The 27,832-nt window shown below is 50.2% G+C and overlaps 2 protein-coding genes across 10 annotated transcripts; one reads left to right on the forward strand and one right to left on the reverse strand.

Annotated features, from left to right (window-relative positions):
• The first annotated feature begins 2,226 nt into the window (after positions 1-2,226).
• Positions 2,227-4,752, forward strand: Nudt18 (nudix hydrolase 18). Of its 3 annotated transcripts, none has more exons than NM_001100732.1 (3): positions 2,227-2,465; positions 3,396-3,609; positions 3,818-4,752. In NM_001100732.1, exons 1-3 carry the CDS (start codon positions 2,304-2,306, stop codon positions 4,411-4,413), a joined length of 972 nt encoding a protein of 323 aa, NP_001094202.1. In that variant the 5' UTR covers positions 2,227-2,303; the 3' UTR covers positions 4,414-4,752. The 3 variants fall into 3 exon arrangements, with proteins under 3 accessions (NP_001094202.1, XP_038949444.1, XP_038949443.1); XM_039093516.2 differs by lacking the exon at positions 2,227-2,465 and adding an exon at positions 2,510-2,787; XM_039093515.2 differs by lacking the exon at positions 2,227-2,465 and adding an exon at positions 2,943-3,328.
• A 3,518-nt stretch (positions 4,753-8,270) lies between these two features.
• Positions 8,271-26,226, reverse strand: Fhip2b (FHF complex subunit HOOK interacting protein 2B). 7 transcript variants are annotated; one of them, XM_039093355.2, is made up of 18 exons: positions 24,973-25,065; positions 22,499-22,621; positions 19,056-19,134; positions 16,579-16,674; positions 15,477-15,581; positions 15,266-15,388; positions 13,620-13,865; positions 13,348-13,544; positions 13,000-13,108; positions 12,701-12,777; positions 12,235-12,424; positions 11,510-11,655; positions 11,278-11,406; positions 11,065-11,155; positions 10,800-10,943; positions 10,368-10,508; positions 10,092-10,192; positions 8,271-9,950 (listed from the first exon to the last, which is right to left on the reverse strand). In XM_039093355.2, exons 4-18 carry the CDS (start codon positions 16,603-16,605, stop codon positions 9,812-9,814), a joined length of 1,965 nt encoding a protein of 654 aa, XP_038949283.1. In that variant the 5' UTR covers positions 16,606-16,674; positions 19,056-19,134; positions 22,499-22,621; positions 24,973-25,065; the 3' UTR covers positions 8,271-9,811. The 7 variants fall into 7 exon arrangements, 6 of the variants coding, with proteins under 6 accessions (XP_038949283.1, XP_038949281.1, NP_001163945.1 ...); XM_039093353.2 differs by having other exon boundaries at positions 16,502-16,674; NM_001170474.2 differs by lacking the exons at positions 22,499-22,621; positions 24,973-25,065 and adding an exon at positions 25,655-25,728 and having other exon boundaries at positions 16,502-16,674.
• Positions 26,227-27,832: the final 1,606 nt, after the last annotated feature.

A 27,832-nucleotide genomic window follows, 5' to 3' on the forward strand; every position in this document is an offset into this window, starting at 1 on the left:
CTGTCTCATGATCCCCTTTCTGTCCATGACTCACTCACCTGTCTCTGACCACTGCTCTTTATCCCAAGGCCTTTTTGGTTACTTCCCCAAGCACTCTGGGAAGGACTGTACCCCCTTCAAATGCCTTCTGTGTGTCCCATTCACCATTTACAAAGGGCTTTTGGTGTCTGTTGCTTCAGTGTGGCTTATGACAAGGCAATTAGGTGCTCCGCAGCAGACGAGTGTTTTCCCCGTCCCCCATGATAATGGGGAATGGAACTGCGGTTGTGGCAGTCTTTGCTCTTCCAGGCAGTTGGGCCGGCTGCTGTTTATCTTAGGATGCTCTCCCAGCCTGCCCAGACATGACCTCACCCTCTCCCAAATCATCCCTGGGAGGCAGAATGGAGTCTCTGACCAGTGCTGCCTCCATTTCACAGATGGGAAAACTAAGGCAGGGGGGTGTCATGGATAATAGAGAAAAGGGAAGGAAAAGAGTGGAAAAAAGAAAAGAGGAGGGGAAGAGAGTAGAGGTGGGAGAGGAGGGTAGGAGAAGAGAGGTGGAGAGGCGAGGAAAGGAGGGGAGGGGAGCAAAGAGCTTTAACAAGTGGATCTGCACCCTGGGGCCTGATCTTGCCCCTCTGCCATTGACTAGGAGGTCTTTAATGGTCTTGAGTGCCATTAAATACTGCGGGCCACTAACTGTGTCCAATCTCACACAGATTTCCTGTCCAGGGAGTTTGCAGTTGGCATCAGCGTCAGGGAGAAAGGCTGAGACCAGTCCTGTAGGGCCAAGATTGCCTGCCAGTCAAGTCTACAGAGCACAGAAGTGTTTTTGTTTTTTGTGGTGCTGGGAATTGAACCCAGGATCTTGTGTATGCTAGGCAAATACTCTACCACTGAGCTACACTCCCCAGTTTCCTCTGTGTGTGTGTGTGTGTGTGTGTGTGTGTGTGTGTGTGTGTGTGTGTGTGTGTTCTCGCGTGCTGGTGTGTTCTATGGGCTATGGCTTTGATATCCTACCTAGAGAATAGGTGGGCTGTCTGGTTCAAATAGTCAGTCCACAGCTTCTCCCAGGCTGCTATCTTGGCTTCTCAACAAGCATGGAAAAGGAGGGCTGTTACAGACCTACTGTACAGATGAGGACATTGAGGCCACCCAGGACACAGAGCAAGTCAGCCAGGAGTGGCTGGATGTCTGGTTTAAACTCCAGAGCTGTGTCAGCACCACCAAGCCACTGTCCCCCAAAGGAGGTACACAGAGCCAGCAGAAGGCTGGGAGGAGGGAAGGGAAGGCAGGGATGGAGTGAGGAGCCCAGACTTGGCCTGCTCTGTGGATTCCTCCCAGCTGGCCCTGCCTTCCTGTCCTGAGTGGAGGTTAAAGAAGCTCAGAGGAGGAAAGGTCAGGCTGGGAGAGAAGCAGGAGCTAGCCAAAACAATCCACACCCTGTTCCCCATGGCCAGGACCTGAACGCTGGGTAGGAGGGCACCACCCCTGCCCTCTAAAGATGTAGTCTGCTTCAGAAGCCTTGAAACTACAAGGGAAATGCATTGAGCATAGGAATCGGATACAGGCTACAGTGCTGACTTAAAGCTCCTTTTCATCCCCCAATAGCTTCTTCTCATTCCAGCCCTGTCCCACCTTGACCACCTGTCCTACCCCTCCTCTAAGGCCTGTCAATCATGTTTTGTTTTGTTTTATCCCCCAAACCAACCCTTTAGCCTAGGACTTTTAAAATGGCTTGTGTCCGTCGACCTAGACAGAGCAGAATTCCTAACGCAACGTTATGTGTCTCAGAACATTTTAACGAAGTCAGAAAGTTATTTGGGGCCAATCTGTCCTGAGCACTTCTCTAGTTTGTTTATGGTAAAAGCTGGACCGGTGGGAGCAAACGGCGGAGCCTCGGCTTCCGTAATGTCATCGGACAAGTGACGCCATCGACCCTGGTCACGGTGGTGTTCATCACCCTACAGGCAGGATGACATCACCGTCGGAACCCGCACGGACAAGTGCGTGCTGGGTGAATTAGCTAATTGCTGGGGAGAGTGTGGAGTGAGCGACCAGCGGCTAAACCCCGGGAGAGGAGGGGGCAGAGGGAGGATCCCGGAGCCCCGCCCCCTCGGTAACCGCTGCGAGATGGCCAATCCGGGCAGGCCGCAGTGATGCGCAGCCTATCAGAGACCAGATGTCTCCCGGAGGTTCCGCGTTAGACTTGGCCCTCAAGGCAGGGGGGGGGGGGGGGGGGAGCGGCCCACCGCAGCTCAAGTCCCTGCTGCCTGCCTCCGGGGGTCTGGCAGGTCCCGGCCTGCCACCTCCCCGGAGACTTGATGGCCACGGAGGGCCTGGCAGGGGCGCTGGCCACCGTGCTGGGGGGGAAGGGGTTGCTGGTGCAGAGCTGTGACTCGGAGCCGGCTGGCAAGCCGCTGTTGCCCGTGCGACTGCGGAAGAATGTCTGCTACGTGGTGCTGGCCGTGTTCCTCAACGAGCAGGTGAGCGTCCGACGACTAGCCAGCCTTCGGCTGGTCTCGGGAGCGTGCCGCCTGCCCTGATCGAAACAGGCGAGCCAACGGCCGCTGCCTGTGCGTGGCGATCCCAATGTTGCAAAGCACTCTCACACTAGCAACTGAGCAGAGATTGTCCTTATATAGACTCTATAATATAGAAGAAGAAGCTGAGGTCCCGGAGCAGTTATCTCATTCACTAGACCTCGTCCCACACCAGGAGAGGCCTGTAGTATTCCTCCTTCCTTTCCAGGAGTCTAGCAGTGCCTGACATGCAACGGGGATTTCCTGGACTCTCCCGGCCCCAAGGGTAGAAATGGGAAGCTTACATGCAGGCCTCCGACCCTCAGAGTTCTTTTTAGTGATTACCTCTGTATAAGTCAGCGTTATAAAATCCTGGCCAGGGGTTGGGGATTTGGCTCAGTGGTAGAGCGCTTGCCTAGCAACCGCAAGGCCCTGGGTTCGGTCCCCAGCTCCGGGGGGGGGGGGGGGGGGCGCGGGTATCCTGGTCAAGTAGGGGTAGGCTGGTATGGAGGTGGAGCTGAGTTTCAAAGCCTCAGATCTTAGATTGAGGATCTGACACAAGCGGTTTGTAAGTCACATGGAAACAAGAGCAAGACAGTGGCATAAATGAGTCAGTATAGGAGTGGTGGCAGCCTTCAGGATGAGGCCTCCTTAGAGCAACGCCCAAGGACCTCAGACCCTTTCTACAACAGAAATTCCTCCGGGTCCAAAGTTGAGTTACAACAAAAAGGAGGCAGCCACAGCTCTCAGCCTCACCAGGGCCTGGCTCCTGGGGATCCAGCATCATGAAGGTGTCTCTACTAAAGGAGCTTTGGACCACCATCCAGGTAGGAGCTGCTCTTTTGAAGCTCCCAGATTAGCTGGAAAGTGAAGATTGTCTTGCTTCCCTCTCAGGATGAGGTGTTGATGATCCAGGAGGCCAAGAGAGAATGCCGGGGAACATGGTACCTCCCGGCAGGAAGAATGGAACCAGGGGAGACCATCGTGGAGGCCATGCAGCGGGAGGTGAAGGAGGAGGCTGGGCTGCTCTGTGAGCCAGTGACACTGCTGTCTGTGGAGGAGAGGGGTGCCTCTTGGATCCGTTTTGTATTCCTTGCTCGACCAACAGGTACAACACAGCTGGTAGCATTCAAGCACCTTTCTTATTGTTTCTTCTTCTTAGCCAGCCATACTGTGGGCTTCTGCACATTGCCCAGGCTAAGAGGCTACAAGCTAAGAGTTTTGGGGTCTCCTGGGGGTGTTTGGGGGGCCATTTACTCTCTCAGGCTCTACACTTCTCATATTGGCCCTCTCCCCATCCTCCAAATCTCTCCTAGGTGGAGTTCTCAAGACTTCCAAGAATGCTGATTCTGAGTCCCTACAGGCTGGCTGGTACCCACGGGTCTCCCTGCCCACACCGCTTAGAGCTCATGATGTTGTGCACCTGGTAGAGCTAGGTGCCAAATTCTGCCAACAAGCCACACACCCTCTCATTCTGCCTCAAGAGCTTCCCTGCAATATGGTCTGCCAGCGGCTGGTGGCCACCTTTACAACAGTTCAGTCAGTGTGGGTGTTGGTGGGTACAGTGGGGACACCTCACTTGCCCATCACTGCCTGTGGCTTTACCCCTATGGAACAAAGAGGTGGCATCAAGGTGGCCATCTTGAGGCTACTACAAGAGTGTCTGACTCTGCACAGTTTGGCAGTGGAGACCAAGGGGTTGCTTGGGCTGCAACATCTCGGCAGAGACCACGTGGATGGTATCTGCCTGAATGTGCTGGTGACAGTGGCTTTTCGGAACCCAGGAATCCAAGATGAGCCCCCAAAGATTCGGGGGGAAAACTACTTTTGGTGGAAGGTACTGGAGGAAGACTTACAAAAACAGCTTCTACACAGACTCCAGGAATCTTCTGTTGTCCCCCTGACCAGATAGATACCAGCAGTGACCAAAAGCTGAGCAGCCACCCTCCCTCTGAGGCAGTGAAGAGACTGGCAGTCAGGGGTCTCATTGCACATTACTCAGGTACAGGAACTACACATTGAGCCCAAAGGGAGGGTGCCATGAATCCAGTCATTCTGAGGGCACACGATGCTTCTCTTTAAGTTTGAAAGGAGCTTTTCGAACCGTAAATGGCACCATCTTCTCTGTCCACTTTGGAAAAGGCCGCATGTCAATCCTTCCAACCCCACAGCAATGTAGAGGGGGATGGGACAAGGGGGATGCATCCCTCAGGGCAGAGTCCTCATTGCTGAGTAAAAAGGTGTTGCTTAACTTGCCTACTTGCCTAAATGTCTGTGTGGGGAGGATATGGGGCATTGTCCCACCCATAGCCACCCAGGTCTTTCCTTACTGATTCTATGCAGGGGTGTAGGGCTCCTGGAGTAGACATTGCTCCTCACTGAAGCCTCGACCCACCCAGGCTCTCTTTAGTGTTTCTGTCCTGTTGGGGCAGGCGTGGGACTTTGAAGTGACCACACCCCTAATAAAAACAGAGCTCAGACCTGTCCAGGTGGTGAATGGTTTGGTCTGGTGAAACTGCCTATGGAACAAGAGCTGAGGACGACACCTTGGCCTCTGCCTGCCTTTTTCTCTTTGTGCTTCCTGGGCCCTGACCTGTTGTTCCATGTGCTTTCTGGTCCTGGGTTTTTGGTTCATGCCCTATCCTCAGTTCATGTGCCCCAGGCTGACTGTGAACTCTTATAATGTAGCTGATGATGACCTTGAATATCTGATCATCCAGCTTCTGTAAAACTCAAGCACTTTTATCAACCGTTAACACTCCCAGGCCATCACAGGATTCTGTTTTCTTGAGATAGACTCTGCCCACATAGACCAGGCTGACCTCAATCAAGTTTGTTGTGATCTTCTGCCTCCGATTCTTGAGTCCTGGGAATACAGATGTGCTCCAGAGGCCAACGCCAAGCTGCTTATCATCATCATTATTATTATCTGATGAAAACCTTGAGGCTGGAGAGGTGGCCCAGCTCAGCATTTAAGAGCATGTGCAGCTCTTTCACAACCACCTCCAGTTCCAGGCTTCCTAGCACCATCTCTGGCCTCTGTGGGCTCTCCACTCAATGTGCACATCTCCAATGCAGACATACATAATTAAAAATAAAAATTTAAATAAAAGCCAAAAGTAGTGGGGCAAAGGAAATGTATCACGTGTTGCTAATCATCGCATCTAGGGGAAAGATTTCCAACTCAGAGGAGCAGGGAAACACGCTTCCTAGCATTCCTTTTTCACAGAGGACAGGATTTAGCTTGAGGAGCCAGAAAACTCGCTGATCCTTTGCCTCGTGCCCCGGGCCTCCTTTGGTAACCATCTTGTCTGGTTTCCAGAGAGGAATCTTTAGAATCTCTGAAGACATTTTTCAAATGCTAAAGCAACGCGAAGTGTGGTGGCATATGTTTTTTTTTTTTTTTTTTTCTTTTTTTCGGAGCTGGGGACTGAACCCAGGGCCTTGCGCTTGCTAGGCAAGCGCTCTACCACCGAGCTAAATCCCCAACCCGGCATATGTCTTTTACCCCGACATCTGGGAGGCAGAGGCAGAAGGATCTCCAGGAGTCTATAGAGCAAGTCCCAGGACAACTAGTACTACAGAGAGGCCCTGTTTCAAAAGGAAAAGGAACAAAATAAATGGAAGTCTTTCCTATCTTTTTTACTTTTGGAGTGCTGTGGGTTGAGCCCAGGGCCTCACACATTCTGGGTAAGCAGGCTACCTAATGATCCCAGTGAAAAACAAAACCTTTTATTCAGGTCAGGACTCCTTCAGTTCCTCCACACACAGAGAAGGGCAATGACATCCACTCCCACTATTTAGCCTCATAGGTTTGTTTTTTTTTTTTTTTTTAAGATTATGTGAGTACACTGTTACTCTCTTCAGACACACCAGAAAGGGCATCAGATCTCACTACAGATGGTTGTGAGCCACCATGTGGTTGCTGGGAATTGAACTCAAGACCTCTGGAAGAGCAGTTAGTGCTCTTAACCACTGAGCCATCTCTCCAGCCCAGTCTGGTAGTTATTGATCCTGAGTACCCATCACTGTCACCCAGAGAGTTCTCAGTTCTGTCCACTCACTATAGTGACTAAGCTGCTGAAACCTGCTGGGTGCTGGCACTTTGTGCTAGACTGGCACGCAGAAAGCTCCAGTGACCTTCCTGTTTCCTTTACCCATGGCACTAGGATTTCAGAGTTGTACGCAGCCACACCTCGATTTCTTACTTAGGTGCTGGGAACAAAACCCATGTCTTTGTTAGCATTTTCTCTCACCCACTGAGCCATCTCCCCAGCTTGGCACTGTTATCTCAAAAAGAAGCCTATATTATTCTTTTTTTTCTTTTCTTTTTTTAGGAGCTGGGGACTGAACCCAGGGCCTTGCGCTTGCTAGGCAAGCACTCTACCACTGAGCTAAATCCCCAACCCCTGCCTATATTATTCTTAAAAGAATGTTTTTTTTTTTTTTTTTTTTTTTTTTTTTTTTTTTTTTTTTGGTTCTTTTTTTCGGAGCTGGGGATCGAACCCAGGGCCTTGCGCTTCCTAGGCAAGCGCTCTACCACTGAGCTAAATCCCCAACCCCTAAAAGAATGTTTTTTAAGATGTGCGTATGTGGGGCTGGAGAGATGGCTCAGCGGTTAAAATGAATAAATGAATAAATCTTTAAAATGAATAAATCTTTTTTTAAAAGATTTATTCATTTATTATATATAAGTACACTGTAGCTGTCTTCAGACACACCAGAAGAGGGCATCAGATCTCTTTACAGATGGTTGTGAGCCACCATGTGGTTGCTGGGAATTGAACTCAGGACCTCTGGAAGAGCAGTCGGTGCTCTTAACCGCTGAGCCATCTCTCCGGCCCAAATGAATAAATCTTTAAAAAAAAAAGATGTGTGTATGTGTGTGTTAAACTCAAACTTTAAGTGCAGGACCCTTAGAGGCATCAGATCCCCTGGAGCTGGAGTCACAGGCAGCTTCCTTACATTGGTGCTGGAAACCAAACTTAGATCCTCTGCAAGAACAGTGTGTTACTCATTAAGCCACTCTCCAAGTGGCTCTAGGATGCTCCATTGGAACCCTACTGGGGACCTGCTTCTCAAACCTCTTGATTGCCTGAACCCCTGGATACCCTTGATGACTCTGAATACTCATTCCCATACCACTTAAAAACAAAAAAAACATAAAACAAAGTTGTGGAGGTTACCACACCCATACTGCCTGGTGACTCTTGGGGACTCTAAAGCTGGAAGACTCCATTGTATCAGAAGGGAATTGAAAGTTTCTCTGTGTAGCCCTGGCTATCTATAGATGAGGCCATTGTGAAACCCAGAGATCCCACCCTCCACCCCCGCTTTTGCCTCCTGAGTGCTGGGATTAAAGGGTTGTGTCACCACTTCCTACTAAATAAGGGTTTTTATCCATAAAAGATACCTTTAGATCTCTCCAAACATCTATGGGTAAGTTTTCATCAGTACCAATTGTTATGACTGATGTGGTCACATAGCCTACAAGATGAGGCTACCACACTGCCTGATGACTCCTGGTGAGTCTAAAGCGGGAAGCCTCAGCTGTACTGGAAGGGAATTGAAACAATGTTGCTCAGCCAAGAGTCAGTTCCTGGCTGGTATTGAGGAGTATCAAAGTTGCAATGTCGGGACTCACACTACCCTCTCTCTCCTTCAGGGCTGGAAAATGAATTGGGTTTCTCTTCCTTGGGGTGAAAGACAGCCTACAGGGGCAGAAAAGCTCTGGGAAAAAGAAAAGTAGGCTGGGGGATAGTCAGCATGTCCACACAATCACAATGTTTATTGCTGTGCTGTTGTGAAAACACCATGCAAATGCCAAAGTGCATTGAGTATTGCCCAGCCCCTCAAATGTGTAAGAATCCCAAGAGTCTAGACCCACTCCACCAAGGTCTGCTCCTGTCCCACATCAGCACCCATGTGCACTCGCAGCTCACACACACCCAGCACGCTCGCGCGCTCTCGCGCTCTCTCTCTCTCTCTCTCTCTCTCTCTCTCTCTCTCTCACACACACACACACACACACACACACACACACACACACACACACACACACACACACAGAGTCAAATTCATAGCTCTCACACACACAGGAGTGCGTGATGTTCTTTGGAGCAGCAGAGAAGTCCTCCCCCGCTGGGAGGAATGCGGGAGAGGTAGAGGTCATGGAGTTTCCTCCTCTTTCATGTCACCTCCTGGCAACCTGTGCCCAGCTTCGAGAGGCAGCATGGGCAGGAAAAGGAAGCAAAAGGGGCTCTGGCCTGCTCCTCCTTGCCCAGAAGCGAAGCCAACAACTGCAGGCCTGTTGTGAGGTAATGCCTGGCGCCGCCCAAGTGTTCTTGCAGGTCGAGACAGATTCAGGCCGGGTGGGGTAGCAGCCCCAGCCATGGAGGACATAGGAAGAACAATACCAGAGCTATCTATCTGCTTGTGTCTCAGCCTATCCTTACTAGCTTCAGGAGTCTGGGGTTGGGGTGCCCGTTCCCATCTGTACCTTGAGTTCCTATGCTCCCCAGGATCGAATTCCACTAGGATCCCTGGGGGTTGGGCAAGATTCTGAGGGCAAGGCCCACCACCCCTGGTCAATGACCTCTCTGCCCAGGTGTTTCCGACTTGCCGAGACGGGTTCAGAAGGCGCCAGAGAGGAACCAGCTGGAGCTGGAACCTGGCACCCAGCTCCCAGCTCCCAGGCTCTCGCCTGCCCTGGCTGCAGCTGCGCCAAAGCTCTGGTTAGCAGCTGCCCCCGCCTGGGCACAGAGAATACTTTGGGCATCTGCCATGAGGCAGTTGGAAATTTTGCAACAGTCTCCAGGAGGGTAGAGCAGGAAGAGGGGGCTCCCCCTCAGTTCCCTTCTCTGTCTCCTTCACTACTGTTGATGAAGCCATGGAGAAACCTGCCCAGTCTCAGCAGCTTCCATGATACCTAACGTAACAGACAGGGTTCTTGGCCACCTATCTCTCCGGACTGGAGTTTTAGCCAGCCTCAAAAGCAGCAGTTCATTTCCCTTGCCCCTGGAGCTATCTTGTGTTGTGGCCCTGGTCACAGTATAGCAGAGATAGTCACGAAACACATGCAGGGCAACATCTAGGCGCTCACTGGCCGTCCTCCAGCTACTCTCAGAAGGCTCTAAGAACACCAGTGCCTTAGAAGCCAGAACCTCCCTGAAACTTCAGCTCATGTCAACAGGTGAGGTCTGTGGCCGAAGTCCCCACATGGAGGACTGAGTGACAGCATGGCCAGGCAGGAGACTGCCCGTGGGCAGAAGTACAGGCAGGAGTCTTCCCCCACCCATCATGCTCCTGGCTCAGACTTGCCCTTCTGGAGGTGGAGAGAAGTTCAGGTAAGGACCATGTGGGGGAAACTTGACAAACGCAATGGCAGCCAGCTCCTTGCAGAATTCCTCAAGAACTACCACGCCCTGGAGTAGGGTCTGATGGTCCAGACTGTGGAGAGACAGTGGCAGGTAGGAGACGATGGCATGGCTGGGTGTCAACAGATGTGCTGATAGCAAGACAGTCCAAGTCCACAAGGCTTGACCCAGGACAGACTCCTCAGTGCTGCCTTCCCATCCCTTGGGTACTTACTGCTCTCCGGGAATCTGGCCCATCAGTTGCTTGCGCACCAGGAGCAGTTTGCCTGAAAACTGGGGTACCCTCTGAATTCTTTGCATTAAGTCACCGATCACCTAGAGCCCAGAAAAGACTAAAGTGAGAACTGACCATGTCCCACAGGTACCATCCCTTGGGAGGCAGGAGGACAGGACTGAAAAACCTGTGTTTTTCCTAATCCTGGGAAGGGTGCTTATTCCAGTCCCACCCCTCGCCTCACTCTGTTCCTTCCTGTCACACCCTCAACCTTACCCTGACAAGCACAGAGAACAGGCTCCTGCAGCCAGGGGCCAGGCTGATGTAGGGATCCAGGAGGTACTCATGGATATGGGGGTGGGGGAACAGGGCGAGCCGGGACAGGACTGAGGTCACTTGTAGGTTCAGGCTGTAAGGCTGGAGGGAACAAGATGGACAACGCTGAGGGCTGGCAGCCGGTGCTGAGCCTGTTTGCACTCCCCAAGCAAGGCGCCTGGCTGGTGTGAATGTGTGCGGGGGTGGGAGGCTCACGTGATGTGTCTATGTCATGGATTCCCTGGGGGTGAAGGCCAGAGCGTGTTAGGGCGTGTGGAGAAGAGGCGAGTGAGACAGGGCTTCTCGCCTGGGGAAAGGTAAAGGGGCTGTGGAGCTGAGGAACCAAAGAGGGGTCCACCCTGGAGTTTTCCTAGACATGGTCTTTATGGCTACCTGGTCCAAAATCCGGGCAATTCGATCGAAGAGCACTTGGAGGAAGCGGCCCTCAAAGAAGGGCCTTTCAGGCTCATGAGAGTCCAAGGGTGCTGGACCCAGGGGCCAACCCCAGTGGGCCACACGGGAGCTGCATTCCTGGAACTGAAGCAGAGGAGAGGAAGAGTTGAGGAACCCCATAAAAACAGTGTGGGGTTGAGACTGTATCAGTATCAGGGGATATTAAAGAACCTAGAAGAGGAGGAGCTACTGGACCTTTACTCACCAGGCCGTAGGCATCGTGGACATATGTGTCATATCCATTCTCCTCCAGGAAGGCTGATGTCTTGGCTTCCTCAGGGACCAGGCAAAGGAAGCTAAGAGACAGGGGCCTAGGTGTGGAGGCGCCTCCCCAGGTTTCCCCCACTCTCTGCTGTTCACAGGGTCCCAAAGAAAGAATATAATTCAGGTGACTCCGATTGCCTAACCTTCTTCCCACCTGTTAACAATCTCCGTCACTGCTGTTTTGCCATCTGAACTGGTGGCAGGAGCTGGGGGAGGCTTTGTGGAGGGTTGAAGGCCAGAATCAAGGAAGCCATCGGTGAAGTAGGGGTCTTCCTCCAGATCCCTGCAGGCAGGGAGATCACCATGCCCGATGAACAGAGCTGAGCGGGTGTGCATGCGTGTGCTGAGTCCTGGGCAGCACCCTCCTCCCTCTCTGCTTCACTTACAGGTTATCCTCATAGCTCTCTGGCTCTGGCGAGCCCCGGGCCACATACAGGCGGCCCTCAAGGTTCTGCAGAACCAAACTGCGGATGGCTCGCTCATGGGGTTTCTGCAGCAGCTCCTCAAACAGCCTCAGAGTGGCAATGCTGATCTAGAACGAGAGGGGCGGGGCAGCAGGGGACCCTCCTACCATCCCCTAGCTTCTCTCTCCTCTCTCTAAGACTGGGTTTCTCTATGTAGACCTGACTGACCTGGAACTTGCTCTGTAGACCAGACTGGCCTCAAACTCAAGAGTCACCTGCCTCTGCCTCCTGAGTGCTGGGGTTAAAGGCGTGTACCACTACTGCCTGGCTCCTCTTGGCTTCTTAACGCCTGAGAACCAATGCCAGATAAAGTGCTTTAAGGTGGGGTCACCTTTGTTGGTTGAGGCTAAAGAAGGTGTCCATTTTTCTTCAATGTGCTATCTTAGGTAAACTCACTGGCTTCCTGGGCCTCCTTTCTGAATTAGGAAAAAATGGCACTATTTCACAAACAACTTGAGTCTCCAAAAGCCCAATGAATAGAAAGGCAGTTTGCAAGATACACATGACAAAGACAAACATGGCTGTCAGTCACATACTGTCACTGCTTTGGCTTGAGGCCTGAGGCTGGGCTACCTCAGCCAGCAGGAAAAGAACCTCCTGGAAGCCCTGGTGCGTGGGCTGTGGCACACACTGAGAGGAAAGCTTACCTCGTCAGAGAGATGGTCACAGTGCATGATGAGGTGTGTGCCCAGAGTATGGGAACTGTCCTCCTTGGATGCAGGCTGCTGGTCAGTGCCTAAGAGGAAGGTCATGGCCTCCTGCAGCAGAGCAGGGGAGCGCAGCTGACGGAGCAGGACTGTCAACAGGGCAGTGGAGGTTAAGATGCTCTGCTCAGACCTGGGGGACAGGGACAGGGACAAAGCAGGGGGCAGTCAGTGGGCATACAGAATCTTTCCATTTTCCTTCTATTGCTGGCTAACCTCCCCATCTCTCATGAGTTCCTATAGTTAGGGGTAGGGAGGCTGTGCTCCAGCCCACAGCACTTAGAGCCATGGACGTGTTAGACCTGGTAAATATCAATAGGAGGTCCCTGGCCTTTGCTCTGGTAAGAGCCTTGTAGGGTTGGCCAGACACAGACAAGAGCCAAGGACAAGGAACTGAACAGACACTTACACGTGCAGGAGCTGGGGCTGCAGGGTCTCTACAAACAGCTTCTCAGCCACGGCCCTTGCCAAGGCATCTGCAACCACCTAGGAGCCAGAGAGCATGTCTCCTGCATTCAAACTCCATCAGATTCATTCCTAAGAAATCATGTGCCCTCACACAGCCCCCAAATACGTCAGAGAGGCCTGGCTAACCAGGGCCAAGCTGGCATCCAGACCCAAGTCACCATATATCAGCTCTACTCCATCACTGCTGTGGGACCCTCGTGGAACAAGCAAGAAGGACTTGGTTGCACCTGCCCTACTCACCGTGTGTGCCTCTGTGATAAGGTGGTCGCAGTAATCAAACCAGCCCAGGAAGGCAGCCAGAGCCTCCTTGCCAGGGAAAGCGGTTTCATCAGATGGGGCACTTGGTAACCTAAGAGAAAGGAAAGCAAGAGTCTGGAGGATGGGCAAAAGCTTCAGGCTCTTCCTGAAGAAGAGCTGAGAGGTGGCCTCCACTCCATCTAGAACTTCTGTTGCTGTGGTCACATTGTGGAAGTGAAACTTCTGGGAGGCTGGGAAGGGCCCTTGGGATTGGCTCTCTCCCCAGGAAGAAGGTAGCTAGACTAGCAACCCCTGAAGGTATTTCCCAGTCTCCCTAGGCTAGGAACCCACCTCCAACTGATGCCCTCTAAAGTGGCAATGTCTGCTGGGTCAAGGCAGGCTGGCATGGACCGGTACAGTTGGCAAAGGTGCTCAGCTATCGCCGTACAACAGGAGGTACTTTGTGTCAGGTAGGTGGCAGCTGCTGGTGAGGCCAGGCTTACCAGCAGCAATATGTTCTCCTGTGCCTTCAGGGCCAGTCGACTCTTCTAGGGGACAGGAAGATGATGTCTGAGACAACAGTCCTCTCTACCCCTCCCACCCTCCCAGCTCTGAGGTCAGACCTTGCTCTTGCACAGCCCAAGCAGGGAGGTGATGAGATTGCTCTCCCCGGGCCCACTTTCTGGCCCCTCAGTCACAGCAGGCAGGTGGACGCTCAAGGCTGGGACACCATGGTATTCCTTATCTAGTCCAGGATCCCCACTGGGAGCATCGCTGTGGGGACAGTCCTTGTCCCTGTAGCCGGCTATGTCTTTAGGTGGAGCTGCAGACCCTCTGGCTGTCTTCTTCTTACCTATCATCTTTTTACCCTGAAAGAAGGTGGGGTGAGGCCAAGGTCAGAAAGGAGACCACTCCATCCCACAAGGTGCTTCCTTGTGAGTGCAGGGTTAAGAGTCAGGAGTGGGGGGTTGGGGATTTAGCTCAGGGTTAAGAGTCAGGAGTGGCCCCTTTGTCCCTTCTCTCCCCATTCCCCTCCTCCCTTCTTTCCATGTGCTCATGGCCAGCCTCTACTCCTCTTCTCTATTCCTCTCTCTCTCTCTCTCTCTCTCTCTCTCTCTCTCTCTCTCTGCCTTTCTCTGCTCCTATTACCCTCTTTTTTTTTTTTTTTTTTTTTTTTTTTGGGAGCTGGGGACCGAACCCAGGGCCTTGCGCTTCCTAAGTAAGCGCTCTACCACTGAGCTAAATCCCCAGCCCCTCCTATTACCCTTTTAACTCCACTCCCCATGCCCTGAATAAACTGTTCTATACTAAAAAGAGTCAGGAGTGGTGGAGCACTCCTGTAATCTTGGAAGGCAGAGGGAGGATCACAAGTTCAAGTCCAGCCTGGGCTACACAATCTCACTGAGTATCTTGTCATAATACATATTGTAACTTCAGAACTTGAGAGGCTGAGGCAGGAGGATTGTAAAACTGAAACAAGGGGTTGGGGATTTAGCTCAGTGGTAGAGCACCTGCCTAGGTCCTCAGCTCTGAAAAAAAGAAAAAAAAAAAAAAAAACTGAGACAAACCTGAGGCGCGCGCGCATGTGTGTTTGTGTGTGTGTGTAGACAGACAGACAGACAGAGAGACAGAGCACCTGCCTCCAACAGCCAAAATAAGAGCCAAAACAGATGACTCATCAGGTAAAGGCATTTGCTACAGGAGACTTAAGAGACCCAAGTACAATCCGCAAAAGCCATGGAAAAGTGGAAGGAGAAAACTGACTCTACAGAGTTGCACTCTGACCTAAACATGCTTCTACACACTCACACATACACTCACTCACACAAGCACACACTCACTCATACAGATACACACACTCACACACATACTCATATACACTCATACTCATTCATACAAGACAGGGGCTGGAAATATGGCTCAGTTGGTATGGGGTTTTCCTACAACACATGAAGCCCTAGGTTCAATCCTCAGCCCATAAACTGGACACAGTAATACATTGCTCTGACTCAACACTGGTGAGAAAAGAGTTAGAGGAATCAGATGTTCAAGGTCATCCTTGACACTACGCAGTGAGTTTGAAGTCAACCTGGACTATAAAAAACACCTTTTACCTCACTCCACAAAAAATCCAAAATGCAGAAAAGGAATATAGAGCGGGGGAAAAAAAGAGACTCATCTGAGAGTGTCCGTGGGCTTTCACAGCAGGGTCAAGAGGGCTTGCCTCTAGGGTTCTGCACCACACACTGTTCCCCACCGAAGCACTTACTTCCAGAATGTAGGCCAGCAGCTCTGGATCCTGCTGTATCTTAGAGCAAAGGACACTGGTGAACTGAACTTCTTCCTTTTCGGTGAGGGATCCAGGGGCTGTTCCTCCAAGTCGGAGAAGTTTCTGCAAGAGGAATAGGACAGACACCCAGAGGGATGGGGCGTTGGGAAGGGACGTCCTTAGCCCGACACCCTCTCTCCTTGGTCCTCACCTGCACGGGTCTGTGGACACTCAGGTAGTGTAGCAGGGGGTGCTGCACCTGGGCCAGGACCTTGCTGAAGAACTGGAATACCTGCTGCCGCATGCCTGGGGGATACTGAGACGGAGCATCCTGTCAGAGGTGTGCCCCTGGCGCAGGGCCTTCTTCCCTGCCAGGCCTCTTCTCTTCCACACAGTGTGTAAGACAGATCTTCCCTTCTTGCCCCTGTCCCCTGGGTTATTACTGAACACAGCACTCCATCCATGTCTACTGCCTTTGTATCTGGGTTCAACAGCCTCAGATCAAACATATTCTGAAGCATGAACAGACCTTTTTCTTATTACCTAATTACTGGAGCCTCATGGGTTTCATAGTTCTTATATTTATTAATTAAAAGCAACCTAGAGATGACTTAAAGATACAGGGGAGTGTGTGTAGGCTATCTAAAAACAGTCATCTGTGGGTATCCTTGGGACATTGGTTCTGGGAATGTGGTTATCATCCACCAATCTAGTCATCATCTCTCTGTCCCTCTCTCTTTCTTTCTGGACCCTATGTAAATCTGTATTTTATTTCCTTTATTTATGTATATGTGCACACACATACATGTACCCCATTGCACATGAGGAGGTCAAAGGACAACTTGCTGTCTCTCCTACCATGTGGATCCCAGGAACCAAATTCAAGTTGTCAGGCTTGGTGGCAAGTACCTTTCCCACTGAGCCATCTTGCTGACCCTCAGGTCCCATTTATATAAGTGACTTGAATATCCACAGACTTTGTATCTGAGGGAAGAAGCAGCAGGGTCCTGGGACCAATCCCTGGGATAGCAAGGACCCACTATGTGTTATTATCCTGGCCTCAATCTCAGCACCCAGCACCTCGAATAGAGCCCCACAAACAGCTGAGTGATGGGGTGAGTTATCTCATCTAGTTCCAGTATTTGTTCCATCAGATAGAGGAGTGCAGGCAGGAAAGCTTGGGATAGGGGTTTGACTGGGCTGGAAGTTTCCAGATGCTCCAGGAGCATTGCCCACCTCCGCTTTGCCCAGAGTGCACAGGGTCTCCAGGATCTTGTGTTGTAGCAAGTATTCCAGACAGGGTCCAGCCTCACCAGAGGATGCCTGCTGCTTCTCCTCATACACCAGGATGTCCAACATCTGCTTCAGTCGCCAGGGGATATCTGTTTTCTTGGCTGGGGTGTTTTCATCTAATTGAGGTTAAAGACACAAGGGTAGGTAGGTGACAGGAAGAGCACCAGACTCTCTCACGACAAGCCCAGAAGAAGTCACACCTGACATGGGCTGAGTGCTACCAGGAAATGGAAGTTTACAGTCTCTATTTAAGGACAAAGTGGCAGGGATAAGGCCCAGGACAGGGGCTACTGGCTGAGAGTGTGCTTGCTCCAGTGTGTCATCAAGTGTACAGCAACACTCCTATTAAAGTGAGAACAGGGACCCCTTATGAGCAAAGGAAGACATGGGTCCATAGAAGATGCTTTGAGAGTTGCCCATCTATTCCAGGCCTAAGTGGGCAGCTACTGAGTCTGTCCAGTGATTGTGGGCTATATTTTAGCAGCTTCCTTCCTAGCATGTCCTAGGACCTGATCTTGCCCCTTTTCCATTGTGGGAAGTCACGAGAAAGCACAATCTGTTAGTCGGGTGAGTGCTGCACCTAGGTAGAGAAAGGTTCCCAGCTAGCCTTGGAGCACCCCCTAGCTTTCCTTTAAGGCAATGGCTGTTAAACAACGCAGCTTGCTTCATCCTCTCCCTGTAACTCTGGTCTAGAGACCACTCTGGAGCTTAAAGGCCTAGATGTAGAGAAAGTGCCAGGTCAGGTGGAGGACACTTAGACAGCTTTAGGCTGGGCTTGGTAGGATAGGCTGCAATCCCAGCTTCTCAGGAGGCTGGTGGTGCAGGAGTATTTAAAGTTCAAGGCTGGGGCTGGAGAGATGGCTCAGTGGTTAAGAACACCTGCTGTTCTTCCAGAGGTCCTGAGTTCAATTCCCAGCAACCACATTGTGGCTCACAACCATCTGTAATGAGATCTGATGCCCTCTTCTGGTGTGTCTGAAGACATCGACAGTGTACTCATATACTTAAAATAAATAAATAAATCTTTTAAAAAAAAAGTTCAAGGCTAACCTAAGTGAAATCTTGTTTCAAAATAAAATGTAAAAGGGTGCCCAGGATGTAGCTCAGTGGGGCATGGAGACAGGGAGGACTGCTCCACATTCAACCAATTCCCAACACAGAGAGAGAGATTGCAGATGACCTAGTATTAAAAGAATGGCTCCTAACTGGAAAGAAATTCTTCCCCCACTCCGAAACATCTGTCAGTATCAAGAGACATTTATGGATATCACAGTTGAGAGAGGCGATATTAGAATCGAGTGGGGAGAAGTCAGAATTGCTGCTCAGCAGATAACACAAGTTATTTACCCTTCAATACAAACAGTCCCATCTCAAGTGTCCATATGCAAAGATTGAAGGAACCCTGGTCTAACAGAATCCCCGAGGTTCCCCTCACAGTGCTCAAAGGCCATTTTAATTTCATGGGCTGGCTCAAGCTGGAAAGAAAGCTTCTAGAAAAGCCATAGGCCCAAATACAGTCTGAATTCAGGGAGATGAAAAGCTACTGATACAGGATCTGGTTACCTGGCAACCAGGCCTACTGACTACTAAGCACCCAATCAGATTCTGACCCTCTCTGAGTCACGGTCGGTTAGTGCATGAATGCTTTGTCTCTTTGGGATGTCAGCCAGGAGGGAAGGGACCCAGGCCTTAGCTCTTCTTATACTCTTTTTTTTTTTTTAAGAATTATTTATTTATTTTATCCATGTGAGTACACTGCAGCTGTCTTCAGACACACCAGAAGAGGGTACCAGATCCCATTACAGATGGCTCTGAGCCACCATGTGGTTGCTGGGAATTGAACTCGGGACCTCTGGAAGAACAGTTAGTGCTCTTAATTGCTGAGCCATCTCTCCAACCCCCACCTTGTACTTCTTAAAGTAGCCATGGCAAAATGATTTATTACACATATTTCTCCTTTTCCTGACTCTCTAAGACAAGGTCTTATGTATCCCAGGGTGACCTTGAACTTCTGACCCTCTTGCTCCCATCGCCATGCACTATCGCCTGGTTTATGCAGTGAGGACTGAACCAGCAGATCTCAGTACAGGCTAGGCAAGCATGTTGCCAACTGAGCTACATCCAAGCCCTGTTGCATTTCCTTTAATCAATAGTCCTAATGACAAGTACTTGGGACTGAAGGCCTGAGAACTGCATCCAGTTGGAAACTAAAGCAAACGGAGTCTGGCCCATGAGGTCTCCTTCTCCTCATTCTCACTTATCACTCACAGCCCCTCTCCCAAAAAGGTCAGAGTGGGATTCGCAACTTCACCATGAAGACCAGCAACAGCTAGGGCTCTGGGTCTTACTCCCATCTGTCTGTATCCCTGGCTCAGGACAGAGATGTCCTGGTGTCCAGAGAGCCCTGACATGACCTTCCCAAGACACCTGTGGTCACTCTGCCCATTCTCCCCAGCTCCCCCTCCTTGGGTCCCAGGCTGGTGAGCAGCAGGCTTACCTGTGCTCTCGATATAGTAGTGTGTGATGCCTTTCCAATGCTCTACGAAGGCCTGCAGCAGGTCAATGCTGGGCTCCCGCTGCAGAGAGAGTAGACACAGTCTTTGTGGGAGTGCCAACCAGGGGCCCATGAGCACCAGCACTCACAGGAGCAGGCCTGCTCCTGTGCCTGTTCAGTGTCCAGTGAGTTCTAGGTCCTAGAAAAAGCATTCTGTTCCCAGCTTTTCAAAGGGAAGAGTAATTCATCTCTCCAGGACACAGCAGCAGTCTCCCCAGAGGATGTCTCCCACATGTCCCTACCCCATAGGCTCTGTCCCCAAGAAGTAAGCATGTTGAAGGAGGAACAGACACAAGAATTTCTGCACAGCCCAAAATCCATACATGCTACAAGAAAGGGACTGCCATCAGTACAGGGGCTCCTGAGCAGAAAGATAACAAGAATGATACACAGGGGAAAACACATTGGGTTCCTCAGTGTTGGTGTCCAGGAAAGCCTAGGTTCAAAAACATGGCAGGCTCTACTCAGACAGTTAACACTTCTATACCCTATGAAAGAAAGGCCTTACTTATAGAGAGCTCCAGTCTTTTGTCCCAGGTCGAGTTCTATACCCCTAACTCTTGCCCACCTCCTTCTGTCAGCCTAGAAGCTTCAAACTCTGCTCTCTGCAAGCCCCTCAACTCCCCCTCCCCAAAAGTATTCTCTCCACTATTGGTCGATGTTAGTCATAGGTGCTGAGTTCGAAAGAGATGCTCACCAAGATTCTAAGCCTTCATTTCTGAATTAGCAGAGGAAAAGACTGACACCCAGCGAGCTCACTCCAGTTACTTTAGTCAAACATACAAGGTTAACTGGGGCTGGGAAAGGTTCCAACTACAAAGTTATCTTGCCCTTTGCTGCTCCCACACAAATCTCAGTCCCCTTTGGCCATGGCTAGCCATAACAAAAGGAAGAACTCCAGGTTTGCCAGGAGTACCTTAGGACCAAGGTTGGTGGAGCTGCAAGCTCTCATGTAGCACCAAGGGCAGATTCTCTAGAAAGACATTCCAAGGTTCTGACTCACAACAATTTCTTTTTTTTTTTTTTTTTTTTCCGGAGCTGGGGACTGAACCCAGGGCCTTGTGCTTCCTAGGCAAGCGCTCTACCACTGAGCTAAATCCCCAACCCCTCACAACAATTTCTAAGGCTTTACTAATTGACCCAAACCCAGTGAAGGCTTTAAAGCCTTCCTTGAAACATTTTACTCAAAGGCAGACATAAAGGCTTTAATATATATAGATCTCCACTCCATCCTCCCCCTCTAGCTCGCACTGGCCTTGAACCCAGGGTGACTAACGGGCCTGAGAAAAACAAAACAAAACAGACAAAAAACCCTTCTTTCCTTGTACAATAAATGTTTACAGGCAGAAATGCAGAAGACAACTGGCAGTGGCAGCCCTGACTGATACATCATGATGGAAATGTACCCCTACACCTAAGGTTTGGGAAACACTGCAGAAGGGGTGGGGGTCGGGGGGAACAGAAGTGTCAGAGGACCAGAATGTCTGCTGCAAGACACTGTTTTCCATGTGACAGGGAAGCTACACCCCGTGAAATCTCAACAACATGGTCACCTAATCAAGATAATATGAGCTGGCATAGATGGGGAAAGTTCAAAAGGCCCCACCTCTAGATGAAGAGCTACAGACAGTCAATAGCTGCTGAGAGACGGAAAACGTTTTCCCAGGGACTAACACCCTGGCAGATTATCCAATAACAATGGTCGGTCAGCCCCTAACATGTGTGCATATGAGCAACACTGGATGGACTCAGCAAGGGGTATGTGTGTGAGTGTGAATGTAAGTGTGTGTGTGTATGTGTGTATGCATGTGTGTGAGTGTGAATGTAAGTGTGTGTATGTGTGTGTGCATGTGTAAGTGTGAGTGTGAATGTAAGTGTGTGTGCATGTGTGTAAGTGTGAGTGTGAATGTAAGTGTGTGTATGTGTGTGTGCATGTGTGTAAGTGTGAGTGTGAATGTAAGTGTGTGTGTGTATGTGTATAACAACAATTAAAGAAGAGGTCATTAATGTGAGAAGGGCTGGGGGCATGGGAAAGTTTGTAGGGGTTAGGTAAGGGGTTGAAATGATCTAAATATAGTACTCATGAAAGAATCTGAAAAAAAAATTTTAAAGGAAAAAAATAATTGTTACCAGCACAGAAATGCATCAACAGTCCCTACCATGGGTGTTAATCTCCTCTAGGTCTTGGCTCAGACCACAATGTCCTGGGGTCCATTGTTCCTTCACACTTGTCTAGATCCTGAGATTCCTCAGTGAGGTCAGTAAGGGTTGGGCAGCTCCATAAAAGCCTAGGTACCACAGAGCAGGGCATCTTCTAGAATCAGTCATTTGACACATATCTTGTGAGTGCCTTCTAGGTGCAGTCTGCTTTGCTATATGCCATAAGCAACCTAATGGTAACTGAACCTCCAGCAAACGTGCTGTCACCAAGAAAAGAATATAAAATTGCACCCCAGACCAGGCATCTATAAGGAAGCGCAGAAGTGGAAAGGGACCTCTTAAAGGGAGTCACTTCTAGAGGCTGGAGCGATGGCTCAGTCAAGAGCATTTGCTGCTCCTGCTCTTCAAGACAACAGGAGCTTGCTTTTCAGAACTCATGTCAGATGTTTCTCAACTGTCTGTAATTCCAGTTCTTTGGATCCAACCCCCTCTTGTAGCTTCTATAGGCACTTGCACAGATGTGGCATAGATTTGCATATACAGAAAGTAAAAATAAAAGTAAATCTTAAGAAGAGAGGAGCCACTAATGGATCCCTTTCAAGATCCTGCCAAAGAACAGCAGCTCTAATTGGATCAAATTTCAGCAGTGCAAGGGAGACATTCCCCATGAAAGATCTGGGCAGAGGGCATTAGGGGAAAGGGTAGAAGAAACATGTGGGTCTCCAAGGCCAAGCCAAGAAGTGTTTTTTTTTTTTGTTTTTTTTTTTTGTAAAGCTCTGTCTGGTAGTGTCATGCAGGAGAGGAGACTAAGGGGGAAGATGTTTCACTAGCCATGGCACAGGGAAGTTAGGAATGACTAAGTCAGAGACTTTGAAGCTCTCCCCACTCTCCTTGCAGGCAGTAGGTTCTTCTTTCAAAATTAGTTGTCACCAGGTGTGGTGACAACATACCTTTAATCCTAGTATCAGAAGGCAGAGGCAGGAAGATCTCTAGGGTTCAAGGCTAGCCTGGCCTACAAAACAAGGTCCAGAAATAAATAAATAAATAAATAAATAAATAAATAAATAAATAAGTGAGTGAGTGAGTGAGTGAGTGAGTGAGTGAGTGAGTAAGTTCGTTCCAGGACATCAAGAACTACAAACAGGGATCCTGTCTCAAAATTAAAAAGATTAGATGTAGGGTCAGTGACCCTTCCAGAAAGATATTACCCACAGCCTTCAAGATACCTCATCCCAGGCTGGTAAGACGGCCTTGCTGAGTTAAGAATCCCAGGATCTGGGGTTGGGGATTTAGCTCAGTGGTAGAGCACTTGACTAGCAAGCGCAAGGCCCTGGGTTCAGTCCTCAGCTCTGGAAACAAAAAAAAAAAAAAAGAATCCCAGGTTCTCTGACCTCCGCATGCATGCTGTGTCACGCCCCCCCACATGCATGCTGTGGCACCCCCCCACACACACATGCATGCTGTGGCACCCCTACACACACACATGCATGCTGTGGCACCCCCCCACACACATACATGCTGTGGCACCCCCACACGCACACACATACATGTTGTGGCACCCCCCCACACACACATGCATGCTGTGGCACCCCCACACACACACATACACACACACACACACACACACATGCATGCTGTGGCACCCCCCCACACACACATGCATGCTGTGGCACACACACACACATACATGTTGTGGCACCCCCCCCCCACACACACACACACATGCTGTGGCACCCACACACACACACACATGCATGCTGTGGCACCCACACACACACACACATACATGTTGTGGCACCCCCCCACACACACACATGCATGCTGTGGCAGCCCCCCCCATGCATGCTGTGGCACCCACACACACACATGCATGCTGTGGCAGCCCCCCCCCACACATGCATGCTGTAGCAGCCCACACACAAACACACGCATGCTGTGGCACCCCCACTCACATACACACAGGAAACAACTGTAATAGTAAGACTCCTCATCATCCAAAAGGAGTGGCCGGATCTATCATATTCATATGCTACTATCATTCAGGTTCTGACAGACTGTGAGTGTCCAGAGGGTCAGGACTGCAGGCTTTTTGATTTGTTTGTTTTCTTAGTTTTTTGAGACAAGGCTTCTCTGTGTAGCCCTGACTGTCCTGGAACACCATCTATAGTCCAGGATTTAAAGTGTACTCTGCTACTGTCCAGTTTAGGGCTGTTTTTTTCATCTGGCAACCCCAGAGGGCTTTTACCTACTCTCAGAAAGCTCCTGAAGACACTCCTGCCATACTTTCTTGTCCTAGAACGTCCTTGGATCCTCGGCCAGCACCCAGTAACCTCACAGTTTCTGCGATAGGGTCTTATCTAGCCTCAGATTTCATCTGTAAGCTCCAAAAAAACCCTTGTGCCAGACTCCAAGCAAAAGACATAGAGACGCAGGAAAAGGGGGACACAAACATCAAATCCTGGTAGAGAGATGAGTAGGGCAGAGCGCTCTACCTGAATCAATGGCTGGATACCAGACCAAAAATCTACTCAACAGGTTCCTCTAAAAGATAGCAGTATTTTTAGAAAGAGCCACAAGGATCCCTACTGTTTGGTTGGGAAGGGGCAGAAAGTGGTATTCTGAGTGGTTCACATTTGACTTGATGTTCCAACCTAAGGGAAGACCTAACTCCCCAGACAGTGGAGCTGAAAAGGGGGACCCCTATGTGGCACAAAGCACACTTTCTGAGCATGGTCTGTATGTCGTACACTGCAAGTAACCTGCCTAAAAGTACGTCCTTCGCTCTCTGCATCTGCAGCCCCTGGTGCCTCAGCTTTCTGCACTCGGAGTAGAAGGATCAAGAAAGCTTAGGGTTGTCCACACTTTCAACCCTCCTTGAAAACTGAGCTGTGTCCAAAAGGATGAATTAGTGTATCAGATCGCTTTCTAAGATGACACTTGTTTTTATTTGGGACAGGAAGGAGAAGAAATAGTGAAAAGGTCATTTCTTCTTTCAAAATTAGTTGAAAGGTACCCTAGACCCTGTCCTTCGCAGCTGGGAGGACAGTGGGGAGGGGGAGGTTACAAAAGTGTCTCCCTTTTCTTGACCAGTTTTCTGAGGGCTGAGCCAACTTATAATAAAAATAGCAGCCAGGCATGGTGGCACACACCTTTGATCCCAGCACTCAGAAGGCAGAGGCGGGCAGATCTCTGAGTTCAAAACCAGCCTGGTCTACAGAGTGAGTCTGAGAACAGCCAGGGCTATCCGGAGAAACCCTGTCTCAAACAAACAAAAACCAAACAACAAAAACAATGGATGTTCTGACTGCGGAAGTACAGGGGAAAACGATGGGGTCAAACCTAAGATTGTTTCACTGGAGACAATTTGATAAACTAAACACATCAATTAGAGGGTGTTCTTGTACAATGAGAAAAAAATAATTAACTTTCCAAATAGCTTCTCTCAAGGCTGCTAAATGAAGTGACCCACTCACAGTGAGCGGCCAGGGACATGCACTCCCAGAAAAAAGGCCCAAACATAAACTGACAGTTGTAAAAACAAAACAAAACAAAACCAGAAAACTAAACCACCCTTCCATGCAAGCCCCCCAGGCAGGCTGATGTCCCAAACTCAAGGTCAGTTCTGCTCAGTGGCCTGAGACAAGCCAAGGGCTGCTTCCCGGTTCTCGCGACCACCCACTCCTGCAATGCTCACAATCACCTTTCCTGAGGACTTATGTCACTCAGGACCGCAACTCCCATGCTAAGAGGGAACTCAGTGCGGGAACTCCTGCTCCCAGTAGTTGTCTAGCTGCTAAGAGAGGAAGGGGAAGGCCGTTGTCAATCCCAGGTGAGGAGGAATGGAGGAACGTAAGGAACGAGAATGGAAGACAGACAGCCTGAGGAGGAGGCGTGGGGGCAGATCTGGGAGAAAGGGCTGGTGACAAGGGGACGTTTAGGGAGAGAAGAGTTAGAAAGCTCTCGGGCGCGGGGAACGTTACAAGAAGCCGTGCGGAGCGCAGGATCGGGGGACTGAGGAGCGGGTCAGGGGCAATGGGGCACAGGAAGCACAACAGGAAGCAGTGCGGAGGCCGGATCAAGGGATCCCGACTCAGGATCAAGAGATCCGGACTCAGGATCAAGGGAGTGCGCCTCAGGGTCACAGGAGTCGGGCTTAGGATCAGGAGAGCGAGGCGCAAGGTCGCCGGAGCCAGTCGGTCAGGAGAGAACCCTGGAGCTAGCCTAAGCGCTCCTGGCGGCCGCGACTAGCAAGGGAGGGTACCCGAAGACGAGGCCCGGAAGCGGCGTCGGGGCCAGGGGAGGGGCCCTGCCCAAGGGGCCCAAACCCGCCCGCCTCCCCTGCCCGCTCCCGCCCCTCCGGTCCGACCAGGGCCCAGCCTCACCGCCCCCACGGCCTCCTGCAGCAGTGCCCCGAGCCGGCTCAGCATGATGGCGACCCGGCCCGGCTCGCGGCCCGGCTCCGGTGGCGGCGCGGCGGTGGCGGAGGAGGCGGCCCAACGGGCGGGAGGCGGGACCCGGCCCTGAAACCCCGCCCCTGCCGGAGGGCTCCGGGCGCTCTAGGCCCCAGTGCTGGCCAGGTCCTGAAGGAGCGGTCCAAGGTGGGCGTCCTGGGGAGCTGATGACCTTCAGCGAGCTGGTCTTCCCCTAAGGTCCCTTTGAGTAACACCCAGAGACTTCTAATTCCTCATGCACCCTCACAATCCTACCAAAACAGTAGCCCTGCCTGGACACACATGGCTGTGGAACGTTTAAAGTGTCGCGGTCTTGACAAGCTGTGTCAAGGACACTTCAGAAGGCAAAGGCATAATAGGGAGGGGAAAAAAAGGATTAGGTAGCTCCACTGTTGATATTGATGACACGTTTAAATGTAATGGGTTAGGTTATGGCTAATATTAACTTCACCTATTCAGTACTTTTATTTATTTTTTTTTTTGCCCCTCCCCTGTTCAGTACTTTTAAAAAAGTAGTTATCGGAAAAGATGTAGGCTAAGGTTTGCAGTTTGATTAGGAATTGATCCAAAGGGTCTCAACCAAATCTGTCTCATGTCCCCCACTCTGGAGGAACAGAAGGCAGCACACCTGCAATCAATCCCAGCGCTCAGTAGTATCAAATTCAAAGAGGTAGTGAGATCCTGTACCAAACACATGCTCACAACACACACATAGACACATGCTGACACACACACTTGGAACACAGAGATACGACACACACACCACACTCACACAAAACACCCACTGACACCACACACACACACACACACACACACACACACACACACACACACACCACTGAGAGAGAGGTTGAAGACATGAGACATTTAAAACAAAAACCAAGGGGTTGGGGATTTAGCTCAGTGGTAGAGCGCTTGCCTAGCAAGCGCAAGGCCATGGATTCGGTCCCCAGCTCCGGAAAAAAAAAATGTCTCTCATTGGACTTGGTGGTGCTGGCCTTTAATCCCAACATTTGGGAGGCAGAGGCAAGTGGCCATGAGTTTGAGGCCAGCCTGGTCTACACAGTGGGTTCTAGGACCACCAGGGTTACGTAGAGACTTTGTCTCAAAGAACAAACAAAAATAATAAAAATAAACAGTAAAAAAAAAATTAAACAGAAACCAAAACAAACAGTAAAAAAACAAGGGCTGCATGAGGCTCTTGGTTCAATCCCCAGTATCAGATATGTAAATAGATAGATGGATAGATAATACATAATTAAATTATGTATGTAAATATGTTTATGTAAACTTATATATTTACATACATTATAAGTAACTAAGTTACTTAGATCTATCCTAAATATCCAGGCTATCCTAAAGCTCACAGTTATCTTTCAACCTCCCAAGGGTTGAGATTATAGGCCTGTGTTACCAGACCTGGGCTGTGTTGTAAATTCCAGGCCAGTCTCAGAAACATAGTGAGGCCTCAAAAACAAAGAGTTGGGAATATGAATTGGACTCGATGTCACATGCGTTTGATCCCAGCACTCAGGAGGCAGAGGTAGGCAGATCTCTGAGTTCGAGGCCAGCCTGGGCTACAGGGCAAATTCTAGGACAGCCAGGGCTACACAGAGAAAGTGTCTTGAAAAAGAAAAAGGAAGCGGAGTTGTCATGTTTTGTTTTTTTTTTAATTATCAGATATCTTTGTTGCTCATTGATTTCATGACTGTAAAGTCAACTCCTGTTTTCTTTTTTCAGGACAGCACCTCATGTGGATCAGGGTAGACTCAAACTTACTGTGTAGCTGAGGTCTACCTTGAACTCCCAATCTTCCTTTCCTTAGTGTTGGGATTTGGCCTATGTCTGGCAAGTCCACTGCTAACGAGAGCCCAGAGCTCATGCATGCTAAGCAAGTACTCTGTGCTGCACTCTAATCCCTCAGCTCCTGATTCTAAATGGTAAGGTGTTTAGCACATAGAACCAAAACAAAAGCTTTGGAAACCACTGAAATAAAGTTGCCCAGGTTTTACATCTTTGTGTCCGTGAGAAGGAAGCAGGAAGGGCTCTCTCTTAAGGCTTTGCTTGAGGGGTCAAGAGCCTCACTTTGAAGGATCCTAAATTCTCAGG

The sequence above is a fragment of the Rattus norvegicus genome, chromosome 15 (genome assembly GCF_036323735.1).
Source record: "Rattus norvegicus strain BN/NHsdMcwi chromosome 15, GRCr8, whole genome shotgun sequence".
In the NCBI taxonomy this organism is placed as follows: Eukaryota; Metazoa; Chordata; class Mammalia; order Rodentia; family Muridae; genus Rattus; species Rattus norvegicus.

Coding starts and splice junctions, on each gene's coding strand:
- Nudt18 (NM_001100732.1), top strand. CDS start 2,304: ATGGCCACGGAGGGCCTGGCAGGGGCGCTGGCCACCGTGCTGGGGGGG. Junction 2,466..3,395: donor CCGTGTTCCTCAACGAGCAG/GTGAGCGTCCGA, acceptor CTTCCCTCTCAG/GATGAGGTGTTGATGATCCA. Junction 3,610..3,817: donor ATTCCTTGCTCGACCAACAG/GTACAACACAGC, acceptor AATCTCTCCTAG/GTGGAGTTCTCAAGACTTCC.
- Fhip2b (NM_001170474.2), bottom strand. CDS start 25,699: ATGCTGAGCCGGCTCGGGGCACTGCTGCAGGAGGCCGTGGGGGCG. Junction 12,425..12,700: donor CAGCCCCAGCTCCTGCACGT/GTAAGTGTCTGT, acceptor CCTGTCCCCCAG/GTCTGAGCAGAGCATCTTAA. Junction 11,156..11,277: donor GTGACGGAGATTGTTAACAG/GTGGGAAGAAGG, acceptor CCTGTCTCTTAG/CTTCCTTTGCCTGGTCCCTG.